Below are 26,753 nucleotides of genomic sequence, written 5' to 3' on the forward strand. Positions count from 1 at the left end.
GACAAATTTTGGTGTTAATCGATTGGAAAAAAGGCGTCAAAATTCATATTCTTGTGATGGAATTCAGTAAAAATGCTAGATTCACGTCAGAAATCTATATTTCATAACCGTCTTTTACCAATATTATGCAAGGTATTCTGTTTTACTGAAGGGCCAGTATTTTATTCTGGAAGAGGAGGAGGACAAAAATTTATTGAGGAATATGCGATAGTATGCATCTGTCAATCGGTGAATATGTGTCTCTCTGTGAGCACGATATCTCTAAAGCGCTTTGAACTAGACAAATGAAATTTAGCGTACTATCTTTAAACAAAGTTTGTAGATTTTTGTCAAATTTTCTTTGAGGAAGTCTATCTATCCGAATACAAGTTAAGTAGATAAAAACAAAATAGAAAGTGTAATACATATTGAATTTAAGGGAAAAAATTTAATTAAATTTGCCCTGGAGTTGACTGTCTGTCTCTATGCATGTTGTGTTGTGACTCATGGCACTTTACAAGCCCACTCACAGTTATCTGTCAGCGATTTAAGCCGAGTGAGCATCTCTTGTTTTTTTTTTTTTTTTTTTTTTTTCAGTAGCGCCAAGTAGTGCCAAGAGTACGACTTAGCTACCTCATACGTCACATTCGCTTGCATAACCCCCTTTTTTTACAGGGGGGTACACTCTCACACTTCACATATAGAGCATAGAAGAGCAGCCATACCCGAACCGGGACGCCCACATCACGGTGAAGACGCGCTACCCATATGCCAGGACGCCGGCTTTTTGCATGTAAATGTGCGAAATCAGAAATTTAACACTTAAGTAAATGAAAATTTGTTAATTTTTTTGTCTCTAAAGTACAGATTTATATGAAATTTTGTACCTCATTTATCGAAGGGGATTTTGAAATATATGTAAATGCAATGTGTCAAAAATATAATTATTTGAATAAATCAAATTTGTTATGCAATATTGTGATTACCGAATTTTAGTTACAGAGTGCTTAAAAAAGGAGTCCAATATATATAGCCTTTCTCCTGGTACATGTGTATTAACCGCATCCCATCAATTAATCGTCCCCAAAAATCACCCAAAACTTCTCTGGACTCTTTCCGAACTATCGTTAATCAATATCATAAGGATAATTATGCACGATTGGTTTTCTTTACCATATTATGAAGCACAAAACTATCATGCACGGCACTCTGAAAATAAATATCTGAGCTGTCATAAAATCATGACTTTGCCCCGAGATTCCGCATTTTTATTTGGAAGTAGGAAAAGGGATAACACCTGTCGCGGGCCTTGACATTTTTCTTGGCAACCCGCGTTTATTATACTTTATGGATTAAATGATCGATTACTACTGACAAATATACAATTAAATTCCACTTTAAATTTAAATTCATTTTTCTTAGTTCCCACGGGAGCTCCTACCGATAACCACTCTTACTGTTATCAGCCGCACCTTCCCACGCAACTGCTCCTCTCTCTTCACTTCATATCCTTTTTGCAATGGGCCGGGACTACCTCTTCTTCTTGAGTACAGCCGACCACCCCGCCACCACTGAATGTTGCAGTATCGACAGGATAGGGCAGGGACTAAGGACATGACAACACCTCTATTAGAAAAAATGCGAGAAGGTTTTGGGGAAACCATTTTCTCTCGTTATATGAAGGGGGACAACTGTAGTGTTCGCCATTGATCGATTTCTCTAAATCTTCGAATACATTAAATTTCAGGTCATTTTTTTGCGAAAAATCTTTTGTCCTGAATGTAAGTATAAGAAAAAGACTTCTGACATTCATTCGCTTAATACGTATCTCATTTACAGTCTTTAAATTTAAAATTTCCCAGTTTTCACAACATGTACTTGGAAAATATCGTAAAAGACGGTAATTGGGTAATATGGCTAATGTTTCATTCGCAGTTTTCTTAATTTCCAAGATAGCGATTTGCACAAGGATCCTAAGAGTGAGTTAAAATAAAACAATTGAATGTAAAATAAAAGGAATCGAGTTTATCTGTTTATTTTTCACCAAATGTTTTCCAATAAAATTTCAAACGGATTTAAAATAGGTATCCAAATTTAATATTTTGTATTGTGGTGTAAATGTTATATGTCGTGAAAAAGAGCAAGAAATAAAAAAAAAAACAATTATATGTATATCATTTTACAGCAGTCGGTTAAGTCAATCAAAAGTCAGTTTTAAAACTGGATTTTATACGTGATAATTTAATGTTCCAGATAGCATATTATGAATTTTGATCTAGGGCACATGGTTAAAATGTCTTTTCAGAAAAATAAAACATATTAGCTATTTTATAAAACGTAATTCGTTATCATATTATTGACGATGGATTCTTTATATAAATATTTGAGTCTATAATCCAAATCCCAAATATATTTATTGTTCTTAACGGTATACATACATTGCTACAAAAAAAAACAGTCGACTACTTTGCTATATAATTTAGTGTATATCCATATTTGTCCGTAAGAGAAATATTCTTTATGCCGCTCACTGTGCTTTCAGTATTTTCATAACTCTTTAATGTTCTTAACTATGTTTTGAAGCATTTTAATGCTTTTTTAATTTCAATGAAATCCAATATAATTTTGCAGTCCATATCACCATTGAATTTGCTGGCAATTTCAATGGTGATTAATTCATTAGCTAACATTAGTTTGAACTAATGTTAGCTAATGTTAATCTCAATGCTAATATTAGTTTAAATTGCAAGTGTGAGTAAATGCATTTCATATATTCGTTCAGGTATATTAAAATGAAATGGGTATAATTCGAATGTTGTTGGACATCTTCAATTTAATGCTCTAATTCAATAATAAATTGTTCTAATTCAATGATTCTAATAATGTTCAGCCTAATCAAAATCTCGTTGTTTTAGAAAGACATTTTTTTCTGAAATTTACCAAATTATTTCGGAGTCAGAGAATTTCCACGTTTGATTATTATATGTGTTGCTATTTTTAATTAATAATGAAAAAAATGTTTACTTAATTATCACTGACATCTTCACTAAAGTCCTTATATTTCACAAAATTTGCTAAAATCATTTATAGAGAATCTTTTTGGATTTTTATATTGTACAAATTATGTGTTTCACTTTTATTTGTATAGATATTTCATAGTATTTGGAAGCAAAATTTGAAGAAAATCTATTCCGTTGTATAATATTAAATAAATTATGAGTATCATTTTAATTATATTTCTTCCCAAACTTGGTAACTAGCTGATAATCGGGATTTTTGATTATAAAATTTTTTCTTTATGTATGACTTAGTTCTATAGCGTTTCTAGCATGGTATTTTTAAATTTCTTATTTTGATAGACTTATACTATTTCAGATAGATGATTTTCCAATTCTCTCAATTTGTCATCTCACCTAAAATGTGAGCTTTTTTCAGTAACTGTAACATAAAATTCAACTAATTCAGTAATGGGGTGATTGAGTTGAAATTTGTTCATAAAATAAATAACTATTAAATATTAAATGGAATCATTGAACATCTGAGGGTTTTGTGTAACACCGAATATGCTTTACAATTTTTGTAATCTTCGATAACGTATGATGGATTATTTTTATTTATTGATTCGACGAAAACTTTAATGATCCATATTTAAGACCATTAATATATTTAAACACATTAACGATTTCCAATTAAATTTTAGAAAATGTTAATAGTATTAAGAAATATATGAACTAATTTTTTTAACATACCTTGCTGTTAAAATTAAACTTGATCTTAAATTGCCCCAAAATTTTGAAAATAAATAAATAATCACACATTTTATTAGACAAAATGAATTTCTAAATTTTCGTATTGTTTAAAATTCTTTTTTGTATTAAAATTAATTTTAATAGCTCTTTACTTAATATATATATATATATATTTAAAAATTAGAATAACTACCAAATTCTCAAAGAATTTTTTTATTTGTTTTATTACGACTGAAAATAAATGTTACAAAAAATTGCGATATTTATGCTAGGAAGATACAAGATATTCAGAAATCAAATATATAGTTACACAAATATTGCAAATAGAAGTAATAAAAATTAAATATTAAGTATAAAAACGACATTGATACATTGAATAAAATAAATTATCCAAAACATGTAATAATAATAATAATAAATTGTGCCTTAAAGATAAAAAAGTTCCTTTATGCTGTGAGATTTTAAATAGAAAATGTCTCTTAAAATAACATAATTCCCAATGATGTATCCCAACTTCTATAAATACAATTCTTGATAACTTGTACTATACTAAGATATCATGATGTTAAGTAACAAGTAGGTTACAATCACTTTGTTGTCCTGTAAATGAAATTAGTATTTAAATGATTTCAATATATTTTGATTATAGGACGATAATCACACATGTCACTAACCACAATATGTAACGATAATCACTAACCACAATATGTATTTACATAATGCATTACAATAACAAACATTATATTTCTCAAAAGACTTATTCAAATGAACTGTCTTGCAGTTCTAGAAATATTTCTCATCAAGCCTTATGTTGTTTATTCCTTGACACATTTTCCATTTTTTAGTGAGTATCCGGGCAGAGGACACTCGATATCACGACACTTTTTCTTAAATGGATCATACACTTGGTCTTGTTCGCATTTTTTCTCCACCATACCTACCTTTTCACCATCACTAAGATCAATATCAAGAAGAACCCCAAAGTTCATGGATGGACCACCTTTGAAGGCTGAGACCATCGTTTCGTGGCAAGACATAGATGTCACGTTTGTCTCATAATTACAGAGTGCACAATGGATATTGCGATAGGTGGTATTCGTGAAGTACACCACACCCATGTAATTTTCACATAAGCGTTTTATTTTCTGATTCTTCCACGTTGGATGACATTCGGATACAACATTAGGCCGACATTCGGTGGTGAATTTCTTGATGCCTTCTGGCATCCTATAACTGATGGTAAGATATCTGAAATTCCAGTCAGTTTCTGGATCGTGAGACCAAAGACCCCACATACCTTTCTCTCGGATGTATACCATGTTGCTGAGGACAAAACTCCTCTCTTCTGTGCAGATCGTTTCCGATTTCAAAGAAGAACAATCCAAGAAGATCTGCCACATAACCAGTTCTTTCGGATTTTCCCCATTACAGATGGCACAAAAAAGAGACTTGTATGTCTTCTGGGAAAGCAGATGAGTTACTGGTACATTATTGAAGGGATCACTCCAGTTCTTATCATTCTGTTCACAACGCCTGCGAATGGCTTGCGGTCCAGTATAAGAGGCTGGACATGCGTCCACCATGAAAATGTATTCCTCTTGCTGGCCAGATGGTCTGCATGACGCAATTCTCTCATACTTGCTACTGATGTTTAGGAATTGAGAGTCGATGCAGCACGTGTCATACAGTACACAGAGACTGCTACAGTCGCAGTTATGTTTATCTGAGTCATCTAGGTCTCGAGGAACGGAGCAAGTGTCTTTTGGATAGCAGGATGCATTCCATTTGCGTATCTCTTCGTAGTTATATGCATATATTGAGGAGAAACAGAAGACTGTCACTGCCAACTGCAGTGAAATATACTTGAAGACTGTCATGAGTTGAATTTATATCCTCATATCTTAAGTTTCTTATCTGAAAGATAAATAATAAGAACAAAATTTAAATGTGAAAATGTCCAATAATAGAAAAAAATATGTAACAACTGTTATCCCAAATTCTGAAAAATTAATCTGTCATAAGTTTTCAAAATTTCTGCCATAAAACTACAGCAAATCTGTATGTGATTTATAAAAATAGAAATATCGCAAGCAAAATTTCTATTTAAAGGAAATAAAGAGATTAAAAATGTCATGTTAAAATTTCATACTGCTAAAACTGGTACCATAATGAATAAAGACTAGGAGTTTTGAAAAAAAAAATACTTATGAAAGAAAGTTAAATTAGCGATTTTTAAAACATATTGTTTCTTATTGTTGTTCTAACATTGTTCACTGCGCAAACTACAACAAGTTTCAAACTTACCATCTAATGAAAAAATATAAAGAGTTTGTCATTTAGATTTTCAAGAGAGAAAAAAAATCAGTTACATATTTTAATTCTTTTTTTTTTCTTTTTGCAAATGTGTATTTATAGTTATTATAAAAGTGAACATTTAATACATCATATTTAAAAGATTATCAGGCAATTCAAATTTATCAGAATACTTGTGTCGTGTTTCGGTTATTGTATATTTTTATACAAGAGTTCGTCGTCTTAAGTTTTATTGAAGAAAAAGAGAAAAACTATGAAATCTTAAAGCAGGATATCTATTTCCCATCGAAATCAGTGGCGAAAAAAAAATGAAAAAAGTTCCATATTTATGAACACATGTTGTTGTAAAAGTTTTCCTAAAATTAGCGCAAGATTTGAATTTTCCACCATTCGTGAAGTAAAGTGATGGCAAAACTATAAAAAAATCCATTTGATAGCTGATAATTTACAGTTAGAAAAAATGGAGCATTACAAGATAGAACAAAGTGTTAACGCAAAATTTAAATTAAATAAAAAACGCAAATTTTTTTTCTTTAAATTGTCATTTACACATAGGGCACATGGCCTCTACAGTTTTGCTGGCACATACACACTCTTTAGCTGAAATTTTCCATGACCATTTTGAATAAATGTGACTGAATTTCGTTGATGCAGAGTTTAATTTCCTCCTGCAATGCACGCGTGCTCGTGGACTTATTGGCCTAGATATTTGACTTCAAATCCTTCCATAAAAAGAAACCCAATATTGTTAAATCATATGATCTAGGGGGGCAACTCTCAAGTTTTCGAACGTGTGCCACCAGGTTTTCATATATTTTTTAAATATTTTTCAACAATGAAAGCACGTTGTTCTCTCGTGTAACCCCTCCAATTTTATTGCCCCTAAACTATCAGCTGTCAAATGTTTTTTTAATAGGGTTGCCAACACGTTACTGCACAAATGGTGGAAAATTCAAATCTTGCGTTCATTTTGGGACACCTTTTACAACCGCAATTTTCCTAAATAATCAGAAGGTAAAGGAATCATAAATTTTATAATTTTATGCTTGCATGTACATACAGCATCAAATACACATCAATAAAATATTTAAAAAATTATAAGGTAAAATAAGATGAAAAAAATATTTGAAGAAAGAAACAATGTTACGCAACATACACTATTTTTGTCCCCAATTTGATGCTAAAGTCTACTCAACTCATCCGTTCTGGATAATTTTCTTAAGTCACAAACATTACATTGTTCGATGAAAGCAAATTGCGAGATTCTAGAAGATTCCTTTCCCGCCAGTTTCGTGGTAAGTGTTCAAAGTATTTCCTGATAATTCCTTTACTCTTGGATTCCCAATGTTGTTCCAAAATACTACGATACACAAACCGTAATTTATTTTGTAATAAGTTGTTTTGTTTTTCAAAAATACCAACTGGAAAAACAAGTATTCTCACGCGCAAGAACAAACAGCAATTCCCGATGTATTTGGGTTTTTTTTTATTCTTGCGATTATTGTTAATTCATATTTTCCTTAAAATGAAACAACTCATTATTCATTCTATGTGGTTAAAGCTACTTAAATAGTTAAAATGAAGCTTGAAAACCACATAATTTATAATCCAATATATAATCAATAAATTATCCATATATTTAAAGTATGCTGAAGTTTTTCAAACTAATACTCTTTAAAAGCTATACCATTGCCATTGGCAGAGTCGATAATTTACACATATTTTTACAAATGATACGCTGCGCGTGGTGCAATGTATACAATTATTTCAGGAATTGAAAACTTCATGAATTAATTATGCCACCTTATATTGCATTTTTGGAGTGTATTTTATGCAACATAACATTGGTTTTAAAAGAGATATGTACAAGCGTCAACAGAGCAAAGAACCACCTCTGTAACTTTCTTATAATCGCATTTTCACAAATTTGGTGTGGATGGAAATTATTCTAGGAGGCAGATTTGTTGAAATAGACAAATTAATTAACATAACTGCTATCTCGAAATTTTTCCATTATGGCTATCAATTTTTTTTTTTTCGTTGAATCGATTTGTCGTCATAAAATCAACCACTCAATAATATTCTATGGAATTCGGAGGATAATTTAGAGTTATAAGGTTTTGAAACATGGCACTTCCGTTGTTAAATGAGTCTTACAAACTTTCTATAATATTTCGGAAACTATTAAATATTTCTCAACTGTATACATATATATTTTTTTAATTATTACTAATACCAAATATTTAGTTTCCCTTTTCTAAATTTATCTCTAAAATATATGTTTATGTTATGAATATATTTTTATGAAATATATGTTTATGAAATATATATTTATATGCTGAAAAAGTATCTCTGCAATCTCAATCAACATGCATATTTTCTGTATTCTCCCATTTTTATAGTTCATTATTGTATTATTAATAAAATATGCTATTTATGGCTAAATATAATAGCATTCCAGAGTGGCATTACTAAAAAAATATGATTACAGAGATGATATTATTAAATGAATATGATTACAGAAATGACATTATTAAATGAATATGATTAAAGAGATGACATTACTAAAAAATGAGAATACAAAAATGGTATTACTAAATAAATAAGATTACAGAGAGGGCATTACTAAATAAATATGATTACAAAGATGACATTACTAAACAAATATGATTAAAGAGATGCGATTAGTACAATGAGATTTTAAAGTTTTAAAAATCTCAGGTCACCCAGTTGACAAATAGAATGGAATAAAAATAATTTTTCATTTACGTCTTTCTTTATAAATCTGATAACTTTTATAAAATTCGTAAGCTGAATTTTGAACTACATTTTTAGTAAAAATATAAAATTAGCAGATCAAATCTTTGAGATAGAAAAACGGAGAAAAAACAAAACATGGGTATACACCCTTACTACCCAGGTAGCACATCCTCTTTTACAATATTATACAATAATGTGCGATATTATATAATTAAATATTCAACAATATTATACAAAATTGCGAATATTGTTTAATATCATACAATATTGTACAATATAGAACTACTAGTACTAACTACTACTAGACTACTACTACTACTGTACTACTAGAGTACTAACGAATTACATTCATCAAAAAAATTATTCATATTATTTTTATCATTTTATTTTTAACATTATTATTATAATCCCCACATTTTACGCGATAAATTATGTCGAAATTGGGAAATTCACTAAATATCACCTTAGAATTTGATTTGCATGATTAAAATATTAAATCAGAACTCGTCACTGATGAGGTCAACCCTAAACAATGTGTTTAATATATTTATTTCGTTATACAAGAACCCATAACTGAATAATCCAGAACATTCTTTGTATGAAAATGAGCACGGATATCCTGAGGTAACTAATGTTTATAAAGAAAATATTCACCAGAAAATAATTACCCCACACGGGAAGGATATAACGCTTAAAAGAAAGCAAATACCACCGAAAGGACCACTCACTTTTCTTATCAGCAGTCACAGATTTCCTTTCTTAGTCGATCATCTGTGTCAGGAAATCAGTTCCACTTAGGATGAATCATTTAGAGCATTCTTAGCCACAGAGATAACGAAAACAATTAGATAAATAAATCAGTAGAAAACGTCATTTTTATGAAAAAGAAAGCATTTCAATAACTCTAGGACAAATGTATTGATTGATTTTAATGCATTGAAATCGGGCTTTATAATCTTTTTCGTATGGCAATGATAGCATACAAGAGATTATTTCCTCCTCAGTTTACATCCTGATGCAACGGTGCAGTCAATAATTTATTAGAATTATATCTCCTCATATAACTTTTTCATGGGCTCTCTAATACTCCTTTGCATAATTTTATTATTACTACTAATAAAAAAAGATGAGTATAGGGATTTCTTCGTCAGAAAGTTGAAAATGATAGAGACTTTATTTTCAAATAAACTGAAGAAGGATGTACATTTTTTCTACTTCAACGTCATAATCTTCATTTTCAAAAGATATTTGAAATTTTGTATAGTCCATAATTTGAGGTTTAAAATATCGTTTCGAAACTGAAATGATAATCAATAGAATAATAAAGGTATAGTTGATACCACCAAACCTCTTTCTTCCGTCAGATTCTTTCAGATTTTCAAAAGGAATTTGAGACAAAAATAAATTAAAAATAAAAATTGATTCTTCAACTACCACATGACTATATAAAAGTCCAAGGTTTGGGAATAATTCTTCTCCCTCGAATGCTATTTAATTGTTTAAATTATACAATTAATCTAATTAATATTCCTTAACACTAGCATTTGACAAAATAACGAAAGCCATGGAATGTATCAGTACTTCTAATTAAATTGTTCAATACATAATTCTACTTTACATAAAAAAATGACATATCCAAAAGTCTTTAGATTCAAGCAATCAGAAATAAATTTACAAATATTTCGCTTACTGAAACTCTAGATTAAAATTTGTTTGATTTAGGGATTACCATTTTATTCTAAAATCCGTTGACATGTAGTAACACGTATTTAATTATCTCTCTGTGATACAATGCCAACATAATTTGTCATTGATAACAGTTAAACTCCTATTTCTACAGCTTTGGTTTGTAAGAAATGTTTCAATAAACCTTTTCCTAAGAATATTATAAATCATTCGAACCCTAAAATAAATAGATTCTGTGTATCTCATTATGGCCATTAATAAGTTATATTATTGGGACCCTTAATACGATTAAGAACACAATAACAATTACACGTGATGGGATCACGATATTGTAACTAGTGAATTTGAAAATGTTTGGAAGATGACAATGAGTAAGAGAAAATTATAAGATATTTCTTAGATTTCAAAAAAAAAAAAAAAGGAAATTACCAATTAGCCACAATTTGATAAGTTCCATTATTCAAGGCATGAAAACCCCCCATAAAGATCCAATAAAATTACCATTATTCCTCCACTATGCATAAAAAATTGTTTTGTTCATAAGTCGGTACATTGAGTTTTCGAAAGTTTAATTTTAAAAAATCCTGACCCGTTCTTGAAGTTATACCAGAGTTACAATAGGACAGGCTTCGTTATTTTTAACTGTGACTAGGTGACATAGATGACATTTCTCCAAGTCTTTTTCGGATTAATATAATTGTAGATTTATTATAATTCAATACCTCTCAATTTAATGAATGGTTCATTTAGTTTGTTGTTTAATTTGGTTGTCGCAATCGGGCCGCTGCATTGCCATGAATGGCTTCCAATTAATCTTACCAATAGATCTTATATGGAATAGTTATCACTGTAATGTAAAAACATCCTAGGTTCTACTAAATGATTGTCGTTGCGACTTTATTTGATAACTAAGAGTAGAATTTTAGCAGCCATCACCGGCCACAACTCAGCGTCCCTCTTGAAATAATATTCTACCAATGGAATGGTAGTAATTCAAATTTATACCTTTAAGTGAGAACCTGCTTACTGATCCGAAATTTTTTATTGACGTAATAGAGATGACCAACCTTCCCAGAGGGATTTCTAGTGAATCCAAATTCATCTCGGAAAAATTATATCAATGAAAGGAGAAAATTTCTTTTTTACTAAAACAATTATAAGTATAAATAAGATATATTGAAAACATTGTAAAAATTCAGAAAACATACGAAAATATATAAACGCGCATAACATATGAAAAGGAAGAATAGATGCATGCAATGAAATATATGTTTATACCTGATAAAAAAAATATATGAAATTGAATATGGATTGTACGATCTGTAAATTTTTTTTATATTTGTTATGTTTTTCTGAATTGTATTATTCAGCGCTATTTAGTATTTTATACGCGCATTTCTTAAATTAATCATTTTAGAATTAATTTAATTTTAAGATAAACACTATTGGAATTTTAAACTTTTCTTGTGGTTTAAAACTTTTAAATAAAATCTACAAATTATGAGAAGATGGAGGGTCAATAAAAGTGGCAACTTGTTTCTTATTTTGATTGAATAGTTTATTCTATCATCATTATTTTTCAAACTGATTTATTGACGAAATTCAACCAAAAATCGAGATACATTTTTATTAAATGCTAAATTTTAATGTTGATTCTGAATTATTAATAAATTATAATGAAGACCCTGTTATTGAATTTACTTGTTTTCCTTATTTTATATAATTTTTCAGTTTAGCTATTCAGTGAGCTTGTAGAATTTCTGAGACTAATTGAAAGTGCTAGTATCAGATACTCGCTTCTCGTATTATAAAGAGAAAAAAATTGCTCTAAAAATAAATATATCCACTACATATCAACGCATTTTTATATAATACATTCAACATTAAAGAATTTCTACAGGAAAAATCAAATTGCGAAAATGCTTAATCAATTAAGACGACGTGTTCCATTCAACAAAAGTGAAGGTCAATACAGTAATAGCAAATAGAAGTCGTATAAAATGGGAGCAGAATTCTAACATTTTAATACGGTTTCTTTTGATTGCGAAATCTTTGAAATTATATTACTCTTTTCTTCTTGGAAACAACGTCAATGCAAAAATATGCTTTTCTAGAATCACGAACTTTTTTCTTGAACAGAGCGAAAGTCAAGGTCCCAGAGAGTGCTCGCCTACGAGAGAAAGTTAATGTTTCCATTCGTAGGTGAAATGTTGTCTGCACTTTTTTTATTTTTCCTATTAACAGCTCGTTTACTTTCACACCACATCAAGGCCAACTAAGTTGATGAACGGTGCGTTATTTCCATTTATATTTCTTAATTAGAAAATGTAAAGTCTTGACTCATTGTCTTGATTAGTCCGAATTGTTTTTGAGTTTTAAAATAAGAGCAACACTAAATAAATCATTTCTCTAAAACAGTGCAAAATTTTTAATACTAAGTAAAATAAAAACGAGAAATCTTTAAATTAATTTTATTTGATTTTAGATCAGACAAAGAAGGGAAATTTTTCAAACCATAATTTTTTTATTAAAGGCAAAGTAAATGTGCTCTACATTTTGTAGAGTTCTGAATAATTTACTTCATAAATCATTAGAATCAAAAATTAATTTAATCAGTCATTTTATTACCTATTATAATGGTTCATACTTCTTGAAATTTATAAATAAGGGTTTTAAATTTATTTTGTTTAATCTAATTCGTTTAATCTTCGTAATGAAATATTAAAAATAGGATTCAATATTTAAACTTTGAATCAAATTTTGTGTATCCGACTATTATTTATTGACAACGTATTCACTTATAAAATAAATAGAATATATATAAAAATAACATCATAGAATCTTTTCTTCATATATCAATAAAGTTTCAATTTCTGAAATCCTGGTCATTATATTTAATTCTGGATTTTGCACTGAATGAGGACAAGTATAAGAAATTCTTAATATAATCAAGGACATATTATGAAAGCATATTATTGTGATGCGACAAAGCATTACTATTTTATTCAAAATAGCTAACATTTTCTTATTTCTTTTTCAAGGAAAAGATTTTAATAGTGATTAATTAATCACTATTAAAATCTTTCATTAGATTAAAATCGATCGATTTAAAAGATTAAGTAATAAGACAGACAAGTGAAAAATACTTTTTCATGGGCTCACTAATTCAACATAGATAATAATGATTTATAATGATTTAGAGTGACCTTTGAGAAAAATCGAAAAAAAGCATTCTTCCGGAGTTTTTTTTTTTTTTTTTTTTTTTTTTTTTGTAAATGTCATTTAGAATGCAGTTTTGTTATGAACAGATGATAAGAAAAACCTTAAAAAAATAAATAATCTATATCTATACTTATAATAAAGCTCAATGTGTGTGTGTGTTGGCGCTCTACAGGCAAGGTGATTTGACATACATCTATCAAATTTGGTACATGTATACCTTAGAGGTCGGGAATGTGCACCTGGGGTCCCTTTTTTTGAAATTTTAATTATTAATTAAAAACTAACTTTCCCGCCAAAAAAATCTTCCATTTTCCCCACCGCCAACTTTTCCGCCAAAAAAATCTTCCATTTTCCCCACCGCCAAAAGAATAAGGCTTCAGTTTTTTTTTTTCTCCCAACAGAAATGAGGCTAGGGTTAACGTTTTTCGGCGGATTATTTCAAACGATTCTGTTTATTTTCTTAATGTTTTATGCATTTAAAATTAAACATTGTTAATTAATCCATGTTTCAGATTCATTCTGAAGTACTTTTGAATTAAAATAACACAGAATAAAGGAAATTAAAAATGTATAATCTGCATAGCGTTACCCCAACTGGCGTAGAAAAATTCACGCATTTGCGTTACCGTAATTGGCGAAGAAAATTCACGCATGCGCATTCTGTTCCGATTGTTGCCATGACAACCATTATCAAAGGACGATTTAAATTATTTTTAGATTAGTTGCATGCTTTTGTAAGTAAATTGTATTTATGTTAGTTATATATTTTTTGTATATGCTTATAGTTTTATGTACATCGTTTTTGAAGTAGTTTTTTTAAACCTGTTTTCAATGATTTAAATTATTTTTAGGTTAGTTGCATGCTTTTGTAATTAAATTGTGTTTATGTTAGCTATATATATTTTTTGTATATGCTTATAGTTTTAAGTACATCGTTTTTTAAGTAGTTTTTTTAAACCTGTTTTCGACCGATTATTTTATTTTCTTAGTGTTTGATGCATTTAAAATTAAACATTGTTAATGAATCGATCTGTTCATGATGAATCTGAGAAAATTTTGTTGACAAATTCTTGAGATAATACATAAATTAAGAAAGATATTCTTTAGTGCCCATAAAGTTTAAACGCTCAGTGACTCTATTATCAGTAAACATATTATTAAAAAAAAATGCTTTGTTTCAGTAAAAAATATTATTATATTAATTGCAGATTAATCATTTACACTTTAATTTAATGTAAAGCATAAATTCTACGGGAGCTAACAGAAAATTAGAGAGATACAGATTACGTTATGACTGAAGGTGTTTATAATATTATGAGTGAAATGAAATTTGAAATATTTTAATGAAGAAGCTATTAAAGTAGGAATTACGTAAAATATTTAACTATTAAAATTTTAACGAGCATTAAGATTGGCGAACCGGCTGGTCGCCAAAGGCGGCTAGTGTATGCATAAAAAAACGATAACTTGACCGTCACAGAAACCAGTTTTGGCACTTTGCCAAATGACAACAGTCGAATGTAAACAAATTGCTGTATGAGCATTTCAGACTGCTTTATTGAACGTCTTCATACCTGCACTTCATATCAAATAACAATGTCTGATTTTTTTTTTTCAGAAATGTAATCCACGTTAATTGTTTAACAACCCTGAAAAGTCGATGAAATGGATAAGTACTCTATAACAGTTCTACAAATAATAATAGCGCCTTTAAATAAAAATCTTTTAGAATGAATTGTTTATATCGTTAAATTTGCATAATAAGCCCTATTATAGTTCAAATAATTTTGGTTTTCCTTTTTTTGTTATTTTTAAGACTAAGCATTTATAAATGTAATCGAACATGACATTTTTAGCAGTAAACATTTTAGTAGAGGTAAATAAACAACAATTATACAACAAATTATTATTTCAATTTATACAACAATTGATTTTCTCAAGAAAATATGAAAATTTAGAAAGAAAAAACTAATTTCTATTAATAAATTTGGGGAATATTTAATAAAAAATCAATAAAAATAGCTATATAAAATTTAATTATAATTTTCTTCAAGAAAGCGTTCGGCTGCATTGTAACTCATATTTTAAACATTATGAAATCGTTTCCATCTACATCAATAAATGAATTTAAAGCAAAACATTTATGAAAAAAAACAAAAAACAATGCGAAATTGTCTGTCTTATCACTAACAGATATTTTCCGAAATAATTAAAATCAGAGAGCCAAATTCATGTTGCTTAATTTATAACTACAATTAACTCGATTATCCGCGTCATTGAAGTGAATTTCAAATTGTCATACGAAAAAGGACCGAAAAAGTATACGAATCGACTAGAAAATGCTTTTTTAAAATTTTAAATATTACAATAGGGTAAAATTTAAAAATTAGGGTAACATTTTTAAAAATTTACAATAGGGTAACTAAGCATACAGCTCAATATTCAATGTATTTACATGCTTATACATTTATTACATTGCATTTACAAAAAAAAAAAAAAAAAAAAAAAAGATTCATTTTTCTTAATTTCGGTGTTAAAAAGTCTCTTCTTTTTTTAAAAAAAAAATACATTTTAAGTTATTTAAACAAGATTTTTATCATCGAAAAACAAAGATAATCGAGAATTTTCTGAATTAGAAAGTAATTTTCAAAAAACATGAGCATAAATCCATTAAAAAAATGCAAAATTGTTGTCTTATAAGCTTATGAAGATAATATTATTATTATCCGGAAAACTTTTCAAAAACTTGAAAGTAACCAATAAACTGTCAGCAAAGAAACAAATTAGAGAATAATAATAATTACCTTTTAATCCGGTCGCTGTAAGCTTCGTTTAAGCTGTCAAATAATCTGAGAGTGTTGAGCGTTAGGATTTCAGACCTGGGTCATCCTGTTTACAGTTCTGTGTGGTGCGCTCGGAAACGTGTTGTCATGCCTTTCCTGTGGGATAACTGGTTATGAACTTGCCTCCCATGCTCAGTCACCGCGTGCAGCCATTTTCTGATTGTTGTTTTTTTCGGCGTAATGACCTTCATGGTTTCTGGTTCTTTTTAATTGAGAGTTTAGGCAATTGTGATTCCCCCGTAAAATTATCACACATTTACTACACGTGAGCTCTTTCCTTTTCTCTTTTTCTAATAATTGGAAAGGAGTGAAGTAATCATCGCGTGCGTAAAAAATGAGTGGTTTACTGTGGTCAATATTTGTATTAGGGATTATTATTATTAATATTATTGTTATTAAAAAACATCCTGGGGCTTTGGAAAAAAACAAAATAATTTTAAGTCGATAAGCTTTAAAAAAAAAAATAATATCGTATTTTTTTTTACTTGTTTTATTAGAGAATAAGAAAGGATAATACGCTCAAAAAATTTCTAAATGTACTAATATGCCTTTAATTAAAGAAAAATGTCTCCTCTAAGTTCATTTTTAATATATATTGTAGATGCTGTAATTAGTATTACGCCATGCATATTAAAATTTATACTTCTTGTTATATATGATCTAATTTTAGTATTGATTAATTGAAATCACATATATTTTTTTTTCGTTTTTGCTTGCAAGTATCCCGAATCAGTGACATTTGCTATTTTATTATAGAGTAAGGATTGATTGAATATTTTATAATGTACAATTACAGAGAAGTAATTTTTAAATATAATCTTGATGTTTAAAGATGTAGTTTCTTTTGTCGCATATTTATTGAAATGAAATGATTTTTTTTCAATTAATTCCATTTTAAAAAAGGGGAAAAAATATTTGGAAAATTGTGTCATCAGTTGCAGTTAAAGAAGTTGATTGCCTAGATTGGACTGCTGGTTTACTGAATTATAAAAACAATTACATAATTCGGCAAATATTGCTTAATTCTTAAAATCAGTATTTAAGGTAACATATTAACAAATGCATGACATTATATGCAATGAATTTTGTGATTCTTTTTTTTTCCTCACATATCATAAAAAATTACATAACTTAAATTTTTGTTCAGTTTGTACCAACATTTGATGTCATAAATCACTTTGGTTTTTTTCTTTCTCGTATAAGTATTATAAAGAAAGTATAGTAATCGCCGAAACTTCGAAATTGGGATTTTGAAGAATCTACACGTTTTAGACCTCCCCCCCCCCCGAGTTCGAAAAAAAACCCCCCATTTTTGGTAAATGTCCTTCTTTCTGTCTCTGACAAAGATAACACAAAAACCCCTTGAATAAGACAGTTGAAATTTGGTATACACCTTAGTTGCAGGTTTCTATCACATTTTCAGTAAATTCTGCTATGAGGAAGTCTGTCTGGCTGGCTGGCTGTTCGTATATAAGTTAACACGATAATTGCAAAACGAAGAGAGCTAGATAGATAAAATTTGGTACACAGACTTAACATTTATAGTGTAGACACATGTCAAATTTTCAGCCAAATTCAAAAAAGAGTTGACTGTCTGTGAGTCTGTACTTTCAGAAATATTTAAACTCAATAATTTAAAACGCAACGACTAAAATATCTCAAATTTGATATGGGATTTTGTGACTATAAGTGCAGTTCGTATCATATTTTTGTTTGCAATAGGTTGAGAAAAACGTGTCTAAAGTATAAATTTGAGTTTCGGTTACTATTGGCGCATTTTAGAGATAACTCGCCAAGGATGACACGATAAATTCAGTAAAAATGCTAAATTCGCACCGAAATTTAATATTTTGTGACTATTGTACGCCAGCACCATGCAAAAAGTTCTCTGGCATGACCAGTTTATTAGAGAGTATGCGAGAACGTTTTGGCGAGACCACTCCCCCAGATTATTTTCCTTGGCTTATTCTACTTTTCATTTATGAGATAATACTTGTTATTGTAACTGCTCTCCTCAAGTTTAACACTTTCAACGCTACCGACGAGATATCTCGTCTTTCAGATACTTCCAATTAAATTGGAAATAATTGGAAACTAAATTGGTATCATTAGAAAGATTATTTTTTGAGTATTAACTCATTCATCGCTGAGGAGGAATTAAATAAAAACTCCAAGAAAAGATAAATATCAAGCATCAATGGAAGTATCTGAAAGACGAGCTATTTCGTCGGTAATGTTGAAAGTGTTAAGATAATGGTTCCATAGTTTTAAAAAGCCAAATTTGAGCAAATGTCTATAGACAGAAAAAATACAGACAAAATATTTCCGTACCCTTCAAACAAAATGAAAATTTTACTACTCTTAACTTTAACTATTTTAATTTAAATTATTATCGTCAATTGGAATCAAACGAGCTTCCTGTCTGAGAAAATAGTAATACTTTTTGTTGCTTACGTTAAAAGAACGTTAGCCTAACTAGTCTCTTGTTAAAATATTTAATGATATCTCAATCCAAACACCGGTTCTCTAAATGTAACCGATGTGTGCCTTCTCTTAAGAAGGTTTTCATACACCACATTAACATTTTTGCACATAATTTGTCTATTCTTCAATTCAAATATTTAAGATGAGGTTAAATGAAAAAAAAAACATCTAAACTTTTGATATAACGCTACTTTACTTTGTGCACACTGTCTTCTTGTTATTTGTTGTGATAATGCTCTGAAAGTCTGATTCTAATTCCGCCATTTTTCTTCCTTCTCTTGCAGATGCAAATCATGGTTTCTCCATTATAAGTTTGCACTGAATAAATAACAAGGAACAGTAATCCGATTCCTCTAATCGGAGGTAACAGAGGTTCAAAAATTTATCATAGATTGTTGCCGCAATCTGGGGTAAGTGCACTATTTCGTAAGAGGGATTCTTTGGATTGAGAAATGTAAATAGTCGAAATTTTCGAATAGACGAGAATACAAAAGTATGGACAATCTTTCGACCTTGCTGAATGTTGTCATCTGCTGTGGAGGTTGATAACTGTCCTGCGGTCTCATTATACTTTATACTTGCTCAGCCACTTTTAAACTTTTTGATCTCAAAGAAAAATTACCCCGTTTTACCAGTTAGTATAATTTCCCTACATTGCAATAACAATCTGCGATAAGAGGAATTGGATCATTCACTGCTCATTGTTCATCTAAGATGTAAACGCTTCTAATGGAGCAGCCAGGATCTATCTGCAACAAAAGAAAAAAAAAATGGAACATTTGAAACCAAATCTTTATAACATTATCACAATAGTATAAAAATAAGATAAAAAGGAGTGTTCTTGTGCACACTTCTTTTAGTGTGATAGTGAGCATAATGTAAGAAGAGTTTTTTTTAAAAAAAGTGTAGATAATGTTGACAACCTTCATAGATGTGAAGTTACAAAATGGTGCATGTGCAGTGCTCAACTTTATATCCTTGTCTCCTGAACTTTTCTCGACATTATCTTCACTTATATTTTATCCTCATAGATGTGAAGATGTCTATTCATAGATGTGTACATGTCTACTTATATTTTGACAACCCTCATAGATGTGGAATTATAATACGGCAGCACTTAACTTTATATTTTCGTCTTTTGAACTTTCTTCGATCTTATTTTCGCTTATATTCTTCCTTCATAGATGTGAAGATATCTATTCATAGATATGTAGTTGTCTACTTATATTTTGACTATATTCATAGATATAAAGTTATGGTACAACCATATGCATCACTCAACTTTATATCTCTGCCTTCTGAATTCCCCCCCCCGACATTATCTTCACTTATATTATGCACTTTTTGTTGTAAAAATCTATTATTGTGCGTGTCAAGGATCCGTGACTATTCCTTTTTGGATAATTTTACTTTGCAGATGGATGACAGAAATTGAGTAAAATGAAGACAATTATGATGTTCTTTCTAACCCTTTACTTTTATCCTGTTTCTTTCCATTATCTTTTTTATTTACTTGTCATGTTGAACCATATTATCTTACTTTAGCTTAAAGCTTATATATTTGTTGCTCATATAGCTAATTCCGTTATTCCGTAGATAATCAAAGTTTTCTATGTTGCTAAATAAAGTGTAAACATTTTTTTCCTATCTTCTCTCTCATCCTTACTTTGATGAAATCAACGCTTCCTGACATATCAGCAAAAGCTCAGGAGTTTTTCGTATCTGAATAAAGATATACTTTTATCGGATAGAATTTTTCTCCGATTGCAATCTCATATAACAATATAAAATGTAATTAATGAGCATCAACAATAGCATCGCCTCTTCCGTTATTGGGGCCGCGGTGGCCCGGTGGTAAGGTTTCGGCCACGGAACCAATGTGTTTCTGGTTCGGGACCCGATTCAACCAAAGAACCATCATGTAAGAGTGTCTGGTGCACGTTAAATACGTCGAAACCAAACGTCCTCTCACTGGTGTAGTTTGGAAGTTTGGAGAGAGGGCTAAGATCTCAGGTGCAGTCCTCGTCATCTGATTGAAGTTCAAATTCACGAGGTTTTTCCCAAAATAGCAAATTATAGCATAGTTATATTAATATAACTAAACTAAAACTAATCTTCCTTTATCGTTATTGCAATCTAGGAGATTCTTTCGGATTTTTATTGTGAAGTGTTCAACTTCCCTTACATTTTTGAAATTTGCTCTTCAGTTTCTGTGATTTAAAATCATATATGTCTCTTCGTTTTAGAAATTCTTATTCTAGTTGATCAGCAACATATATTAAATCACTCTCATAAGTGTAATTTGATCTTCGTTCATAGATAACTTTCCTAATATTATTTGAGATCATTATTGCTTTCACGTAAAGTTATGAGGGTTTTGTGTTCTTGCTAGATCCAAATAAGTAACTTATTCGAATTTATGAGTCCATCATGTCTATACAAAAAATATCCATATATATATGTAATATATTTTTAGTTCCAGCAGTAGGCAGGTTTGAAGACAAGCAGTGAAGTGACTTTGTAGTTTTAATTTCTTTTTATTCTCTCTTTAATATCCATTTCTGTAAAGCAATTTATTTACAAGCAGACGCAGCGCGCCACAAAAGCAGAAGTAAAGAAGAAGGCAAAAAAGGAAGAAGTAAAGAAGGCAAATGATCACTAGTCTTATATAACATAGAATTTCCGGCCACCTGCGAATGGAATACATATGCTGACCTCTGACAAGGGCAACTAAAGTATCACTTTCATTTGATACGTAGTAGTGATGGCGCATTAGTTTTACAAAGGAATTAATTAAACCGAAAGTGGAATTGGATCACGAAATAAGAGAATATTTTAGAATGAAGTTACGATAGGCTAAATTAAGATTAAGTTTTGGAAATTAATTTGGATTAAATTAAGAATTTAAAATATCATTACATATATATAATAAAAGTCCAAAACTTCAAATCGATAAAAATATCTAGCTTTTAAAAAAGAAAAAATGATTCTGAAACTTTGATTATCTTAAAACAGCTACATAGCTTAATCCAATTTTGGAACCCTGTTGGGTAGGATAGATACATTGTTTTGTAAGTGAAATAAATTCTGGGTCTGACAAGTCGTGGGGACGTAAGAATTGTGTGATATGAGACAAAACTATTTTGGTAAATTAGGAAATGGGCATTAATCAAGCATGGCCTAAGTCTGGCTGCAATTTGTTCTGTCACGATTCTCGATTGCAATACAGACATGCAGGGGAAAAAATCGACTTAATACAATTCAATAATGTTTTTTTACAATTCTATTGTTTCGTTGCGAACAATTCATCCTTTCATACTTATTTCTTTCGTAGCAAATCACTCGCTTGTCTGAGATCAAACCACAGTAGCAACTCGTAAAAATCGTATAATCCGTCTTCGTATTTAATCTAATTTCTCTAATACTATTGATGTCAAAAATAGGCTTCTATTTTACTTTATAGAGAATACTTTTATAGGTTTTATAGAAAATACTTTTTTCTTGTATGTTAACTCTTTAAAGCGTGGTAGTATTTTTCCCAAAACATTAATATCAAAAGATTTAATGTATATGGTTCGATTTTTCAAACCATTTAATAAAGAAGGAATATATTTAAAGTTTAAAAATATGCTTTTTAAAATGGTTTAAAAACAGAAATACCATGTATTAAATTCTTTGATATAAGTGCAATCCAGGAAATAAATCACCATACTTTAAAGAATTAAGAGACGATATCTCTTACATTTGAATGGATCTAAGACACATTTCATACAAATCTTCAATTCTTTTTGAAGGCATTTTAATAATATTACAGGCATCGAAAAACCTGTAACTTTGAAATTTTTGAAAATGTTTAGCGATTGACAGACACCTTGTATTGTATGTTATCTTCATTTACAAAATCTCTGAAAACTTTTTAATGACTTCAAACCTCTAAATAATATTTCAAGTTTAAATCATCTGTTTTTATGTTATTTTTAAAATTTAATCTTAATTATGTAACAGCAAATAAAAAATGTATTGAGTCCTATAATACGTATTATCTCGCAATGCTCATGGTTTTAAACATAATAAATAAAGTCATTAAAAGCATTAAGTATACTAAAATATTTTATAAATTATTAAAATTGAATAAAATTTTTGGATCAAAAACAATTGGTATCATTGAAAAACTAATATTTTTTGAATTTTAAAATGATAATTTGACATGCTCTGAAGTTGCTAAAGAAAAATGTAAGCATTTTGATTGATTTTTCTCATGAAGAATTTCTTTAAGTTTTTGAAAAATGAATTCTCAGTCATTACTTACTACCTAATAATTTTACAGATAATATACCGGTATGAAAATTTTATTATGGAAGTATTTATTATAAAGAAAAATTGCTTTTTAAGTGAGAGTTTCTGTAATTTTTGTGTTTCGCTTGTCGCTAATCTTTATAATTGTAACACGTCATTCTTTTTTACTTACAGTAATTGTGAGTGCAACTTCCATTGCATGCATTAACAATGAGTATACTTTATTTCAGCGGTGTTGGTAATTGACGTCATTCTACAGACTGATCTTTGTTTCAGCAGGAAATGGTCATAAAAGCTAAACCATTCTATTCTTCGCATTCTGTTCCACGTATTCTTTATTTCTGTAATAGGCAAAGATCAAAGAAAACACGAGAAATTATGTTCTCATATTATAAACCGCAAACGTTTAAATGAAGAATTTTTCTCAGTAATAGAATTAATTAGCAATAGAAATCAATTATTACATCTAAAAATGATTTAATTATACTTCAATATGCTTCTAAACGTGTAAAAGCCTGATTAAATTGGGGAATTTTAAACGCATCCCAAATTTCTTTTAAAAATCTCTGCGCCAATGGTCATTAATAAGTCTGGACTTTTAATTTGTTTGTTTCTTTAACACAAAACAATAAGGAAAATATATAAGTGCTGTTTTCGACATTATTGGTTCTGGGAATCTTGCTCTCGTGGTTCCATGCAACTGCTTAATGTATTCATTCTAGAAATTTCTAAACCTGTGGATTTAAATTCGGTCCGGTATAACGTGATTTAACGTTTATTATTCTTTTCCATTATAAGTTTAAGAAGATTGAGTTAAGAATGTTGTCAAGTCTTTTATTTGAAATGTTAATAAAATTAATTAAGTTCCAGAGATGACACTGAATATTTAATAAATATTTAGAGCCATTATATTATTATTATCATTTCATATACGCGCAATCTACGTTATAATTGAATTAGTAAATGTATCAGGCGTTTTCACTAAATTTATCTACTTGCATATATTGGTTCGTGCATTATAGATCATTTTTGGATGTTCACATTTTTTCGAATATATCTAAAAAAACTGAATGAAATTTCTCTGAATTTTGGTCATATAAAAATATGTTTAAATTCTCATTTTATAATGAAAACTTGGTCACCAAGAAATTTAAGAGACTGAATAGAAACTAATACGGTGGAAAATGATTTTGATTCACTCCGTTTCACAGAAAGCTGATAAATGTTATGTAATTTCATGGATGATTTTGTTTACTGTGACCTTTACTTATTATATTTTCGTAAAAAATAACATAAATAGTAGAGAAAAGTTAGAGATTTTTCTCAAAAAATGCAAAATCTTTTTTTCATGTTTTTTATTTATAACATACAGAATTTTCAATGATATTATAAAAAATAATTTGTGACAGTTTAGCAGAGAGTGACTTTATAAAAATTTGAAGAACGCTTATTCAGTATTCGAAGAAGTAGCAGTATATGCAGCTAATAATTTTTAACTGCGTTTGTGAGGAGTATAGCTTTTTTTGCTGACAGAATTTCAGACATCGATACTTATAATAAAGCTCAATGTGTGTGTGTGTGTGTGTGTGTGTGTGTGTGTTGGCGCTCTACAGGCCAGACCGTTTGACATACTGCTACCAAATTTGGTACATGTATACCTTGGAGGTTGGGAATGTGCACCTGGGGTTTCTTTTTTCGAATTTTTAATTAGAATTTTAATTATTAATTAAAAACTAACTTTCCCGCCAAAAAAATCTTCCATTTTCCCCACCGCCAACTTTTTCGCCAAAAAAATCTTCCATTATTCCCAGCGCCAAACGAGAAAGGCTTCAGTTTTTTTTTCTCCCAACAGTAATGAGGCTAGGGTTAAAAATTTTCGGCGGATTATTTCAATCGGTTCTGTTTATTTTCTTAATGTTTGATGCATTTAAAATTAAACATTGTTAATGAATCAATCTTTCAGATTCATTCTGAAGTACTTCTGAATTAAAATAAAACAGAATAAAGGAAATTAAAAATTTCTAATCCGCATAGCGTTACCCCAACTGGCGTAGAAAAAATCACGTATTTGCGTTACGTAACCGGCGAAGAAAATTCACGCATGCGCATTCTGTTCTGATTGTTGCCATGACAACATGTATATGCTTATAGTTTTAAGTACAACGTTTTTTAAGTAGTTTTTTTAAAACCTGTTTTCAACCGTTTTTTTTAAACGATTCGTTTTATTTTCTTAGTGTTTGATGCATTTAAATTTAAACATTGTTAATGAATCGATCTGCTCATAATGAATCTAAGAAAATTTTGTTGACCAACTCTTGAGATATTACATAAATTAAAAAAGATATTCTTTAGTGCCCATAAAGTTTAAACGCTGAGTGACTCTATTTTCAGTAATCAGATTATAAAAAAATGCTTTGTTTCAGTAAAAAATATTATTATATTAATTGAAGATAAATTCTTTCCACTTTAATTTAAAGCATAAATTCTACCGTTTTCAACCGTTTATTTTAAACGATTCGTTTTATTTTCTTAGTGTTTGATGCATTTAAATTTAAACATTGTTAATTAATCGATCTGCTCATAATGAATCTAAGAAAATTTTGTTGACCAACTCTTGAGATATTACATAAATTTAAAAAAATATTCTTTAGTGCCCATAAAGTTTAAACGCTGAGTGACTCTATTTTCAGTAATCAGATTATAAAAAAATGCTTTGTTTCAGTAAAAAATATTATTATATTAATTGAAGATAAATTCTTTCCACTTTAATTTAAAGCGTAAATTCTACGGGTGCTAACAGAAAATGAGAGAGATACATATTACGTTATGACTGAAGGCCTTTATAATATTATGAATGAATTGTATGATAATCAAAATTTGAAGTTTTAAAATATTTTGATGAAGAAGCTATTAAAGTAGAAATTGCATAAAATATTTAATTATTAAAATTTTAACGAACATTAAGATTGGCGAACCGGCTGGTCGCCAAAGGCGGCTAGTAGTATATATATATATATATGTGTGTGTCCATTCCATGCCATTTAAATACTTTTAAAATACAGAAAGACATTCACATTTGAATAAGATGAATTTCAGTTGTTCTTTAAGAGAATCAAAATGATGAGAACGCTTCCCTAAATTAATATTTTTTAAATATCAAACTTTGAGTAGTTATCATTTGTATGAAGGTTGAAAATATAATAAATAACCTGCAAAATTTATAAATTAAAAGCATAACTGAAATCACAGTTAATTATTCCTCATAAATAACGTTAATAATGTTGCCATTCTTATGTTTATTTAAATAAGGGAAATAAATTTAAATTATTCATTTTTAATTTACTCCATTTTGAGTGTTTAATTTATCGCTATTTTGTACAATTAGAAACTTTATACAAATCAATATAAGTATAAATAACTA

At 29.3% G+C, this 26,753-nt stretch overlaps 1 protein-coding gene across 1 annotated transcript; it reads right to left on the reverse strand.

Annotated features, from left to right (window-relative positions):
* Positions 1-3,999: 3,999 nt before the first annotated feature.
* Positions 4,000-16,672, reverse strand: LOC129974828 (uncharacterized). Its single transcript, XM_056087593.1, has 2 exons — positions 16,514-16,672; positions 4,000-5,642 (listed from the first exon to the last, which is right to left on the reverse strand). The coding sequence occupies exon 2, from the start codon at positions 5,603-5,605 to the stop codon at positions 4,544-4,546; it is 1,062 nt and encodes a 353-aa protein (XP_055943568.1). The 5' UTR covers positions 5,606-5,642; positions 16,514-16,672; the 3' UTR covers positions 4,000-4,543.
* Positions 16,673-26,753: the final 10,081 nt, after the last annotated feature.

The sequence above is a fragment of the Argiope bruennichi genome, chromosome 7 (assembly GCF_947563725.1).
Source record: "Argiope bruennichi chromosome 7, qqArgBrue1.1, whole genome shotgun sequence".
In the NCBI taxonomy this organism is placed as follows: domain Eukaryota; kingdom Metazoa; phylum Arthropoda; class Arachnida; order Araneae; family Araneidae; genus Argiope; species Argiope bruennichi.

What these genes read in the sequence shown, in the direction of transcription:
- LOC129974828 (XM_056087593.1), bottom strand. Translation starts at nt 5,605, where the DNA reads ATGACAGTCTTCAAGTATATTTCACTGCAGTTGGCAGTGACAGTCTTC.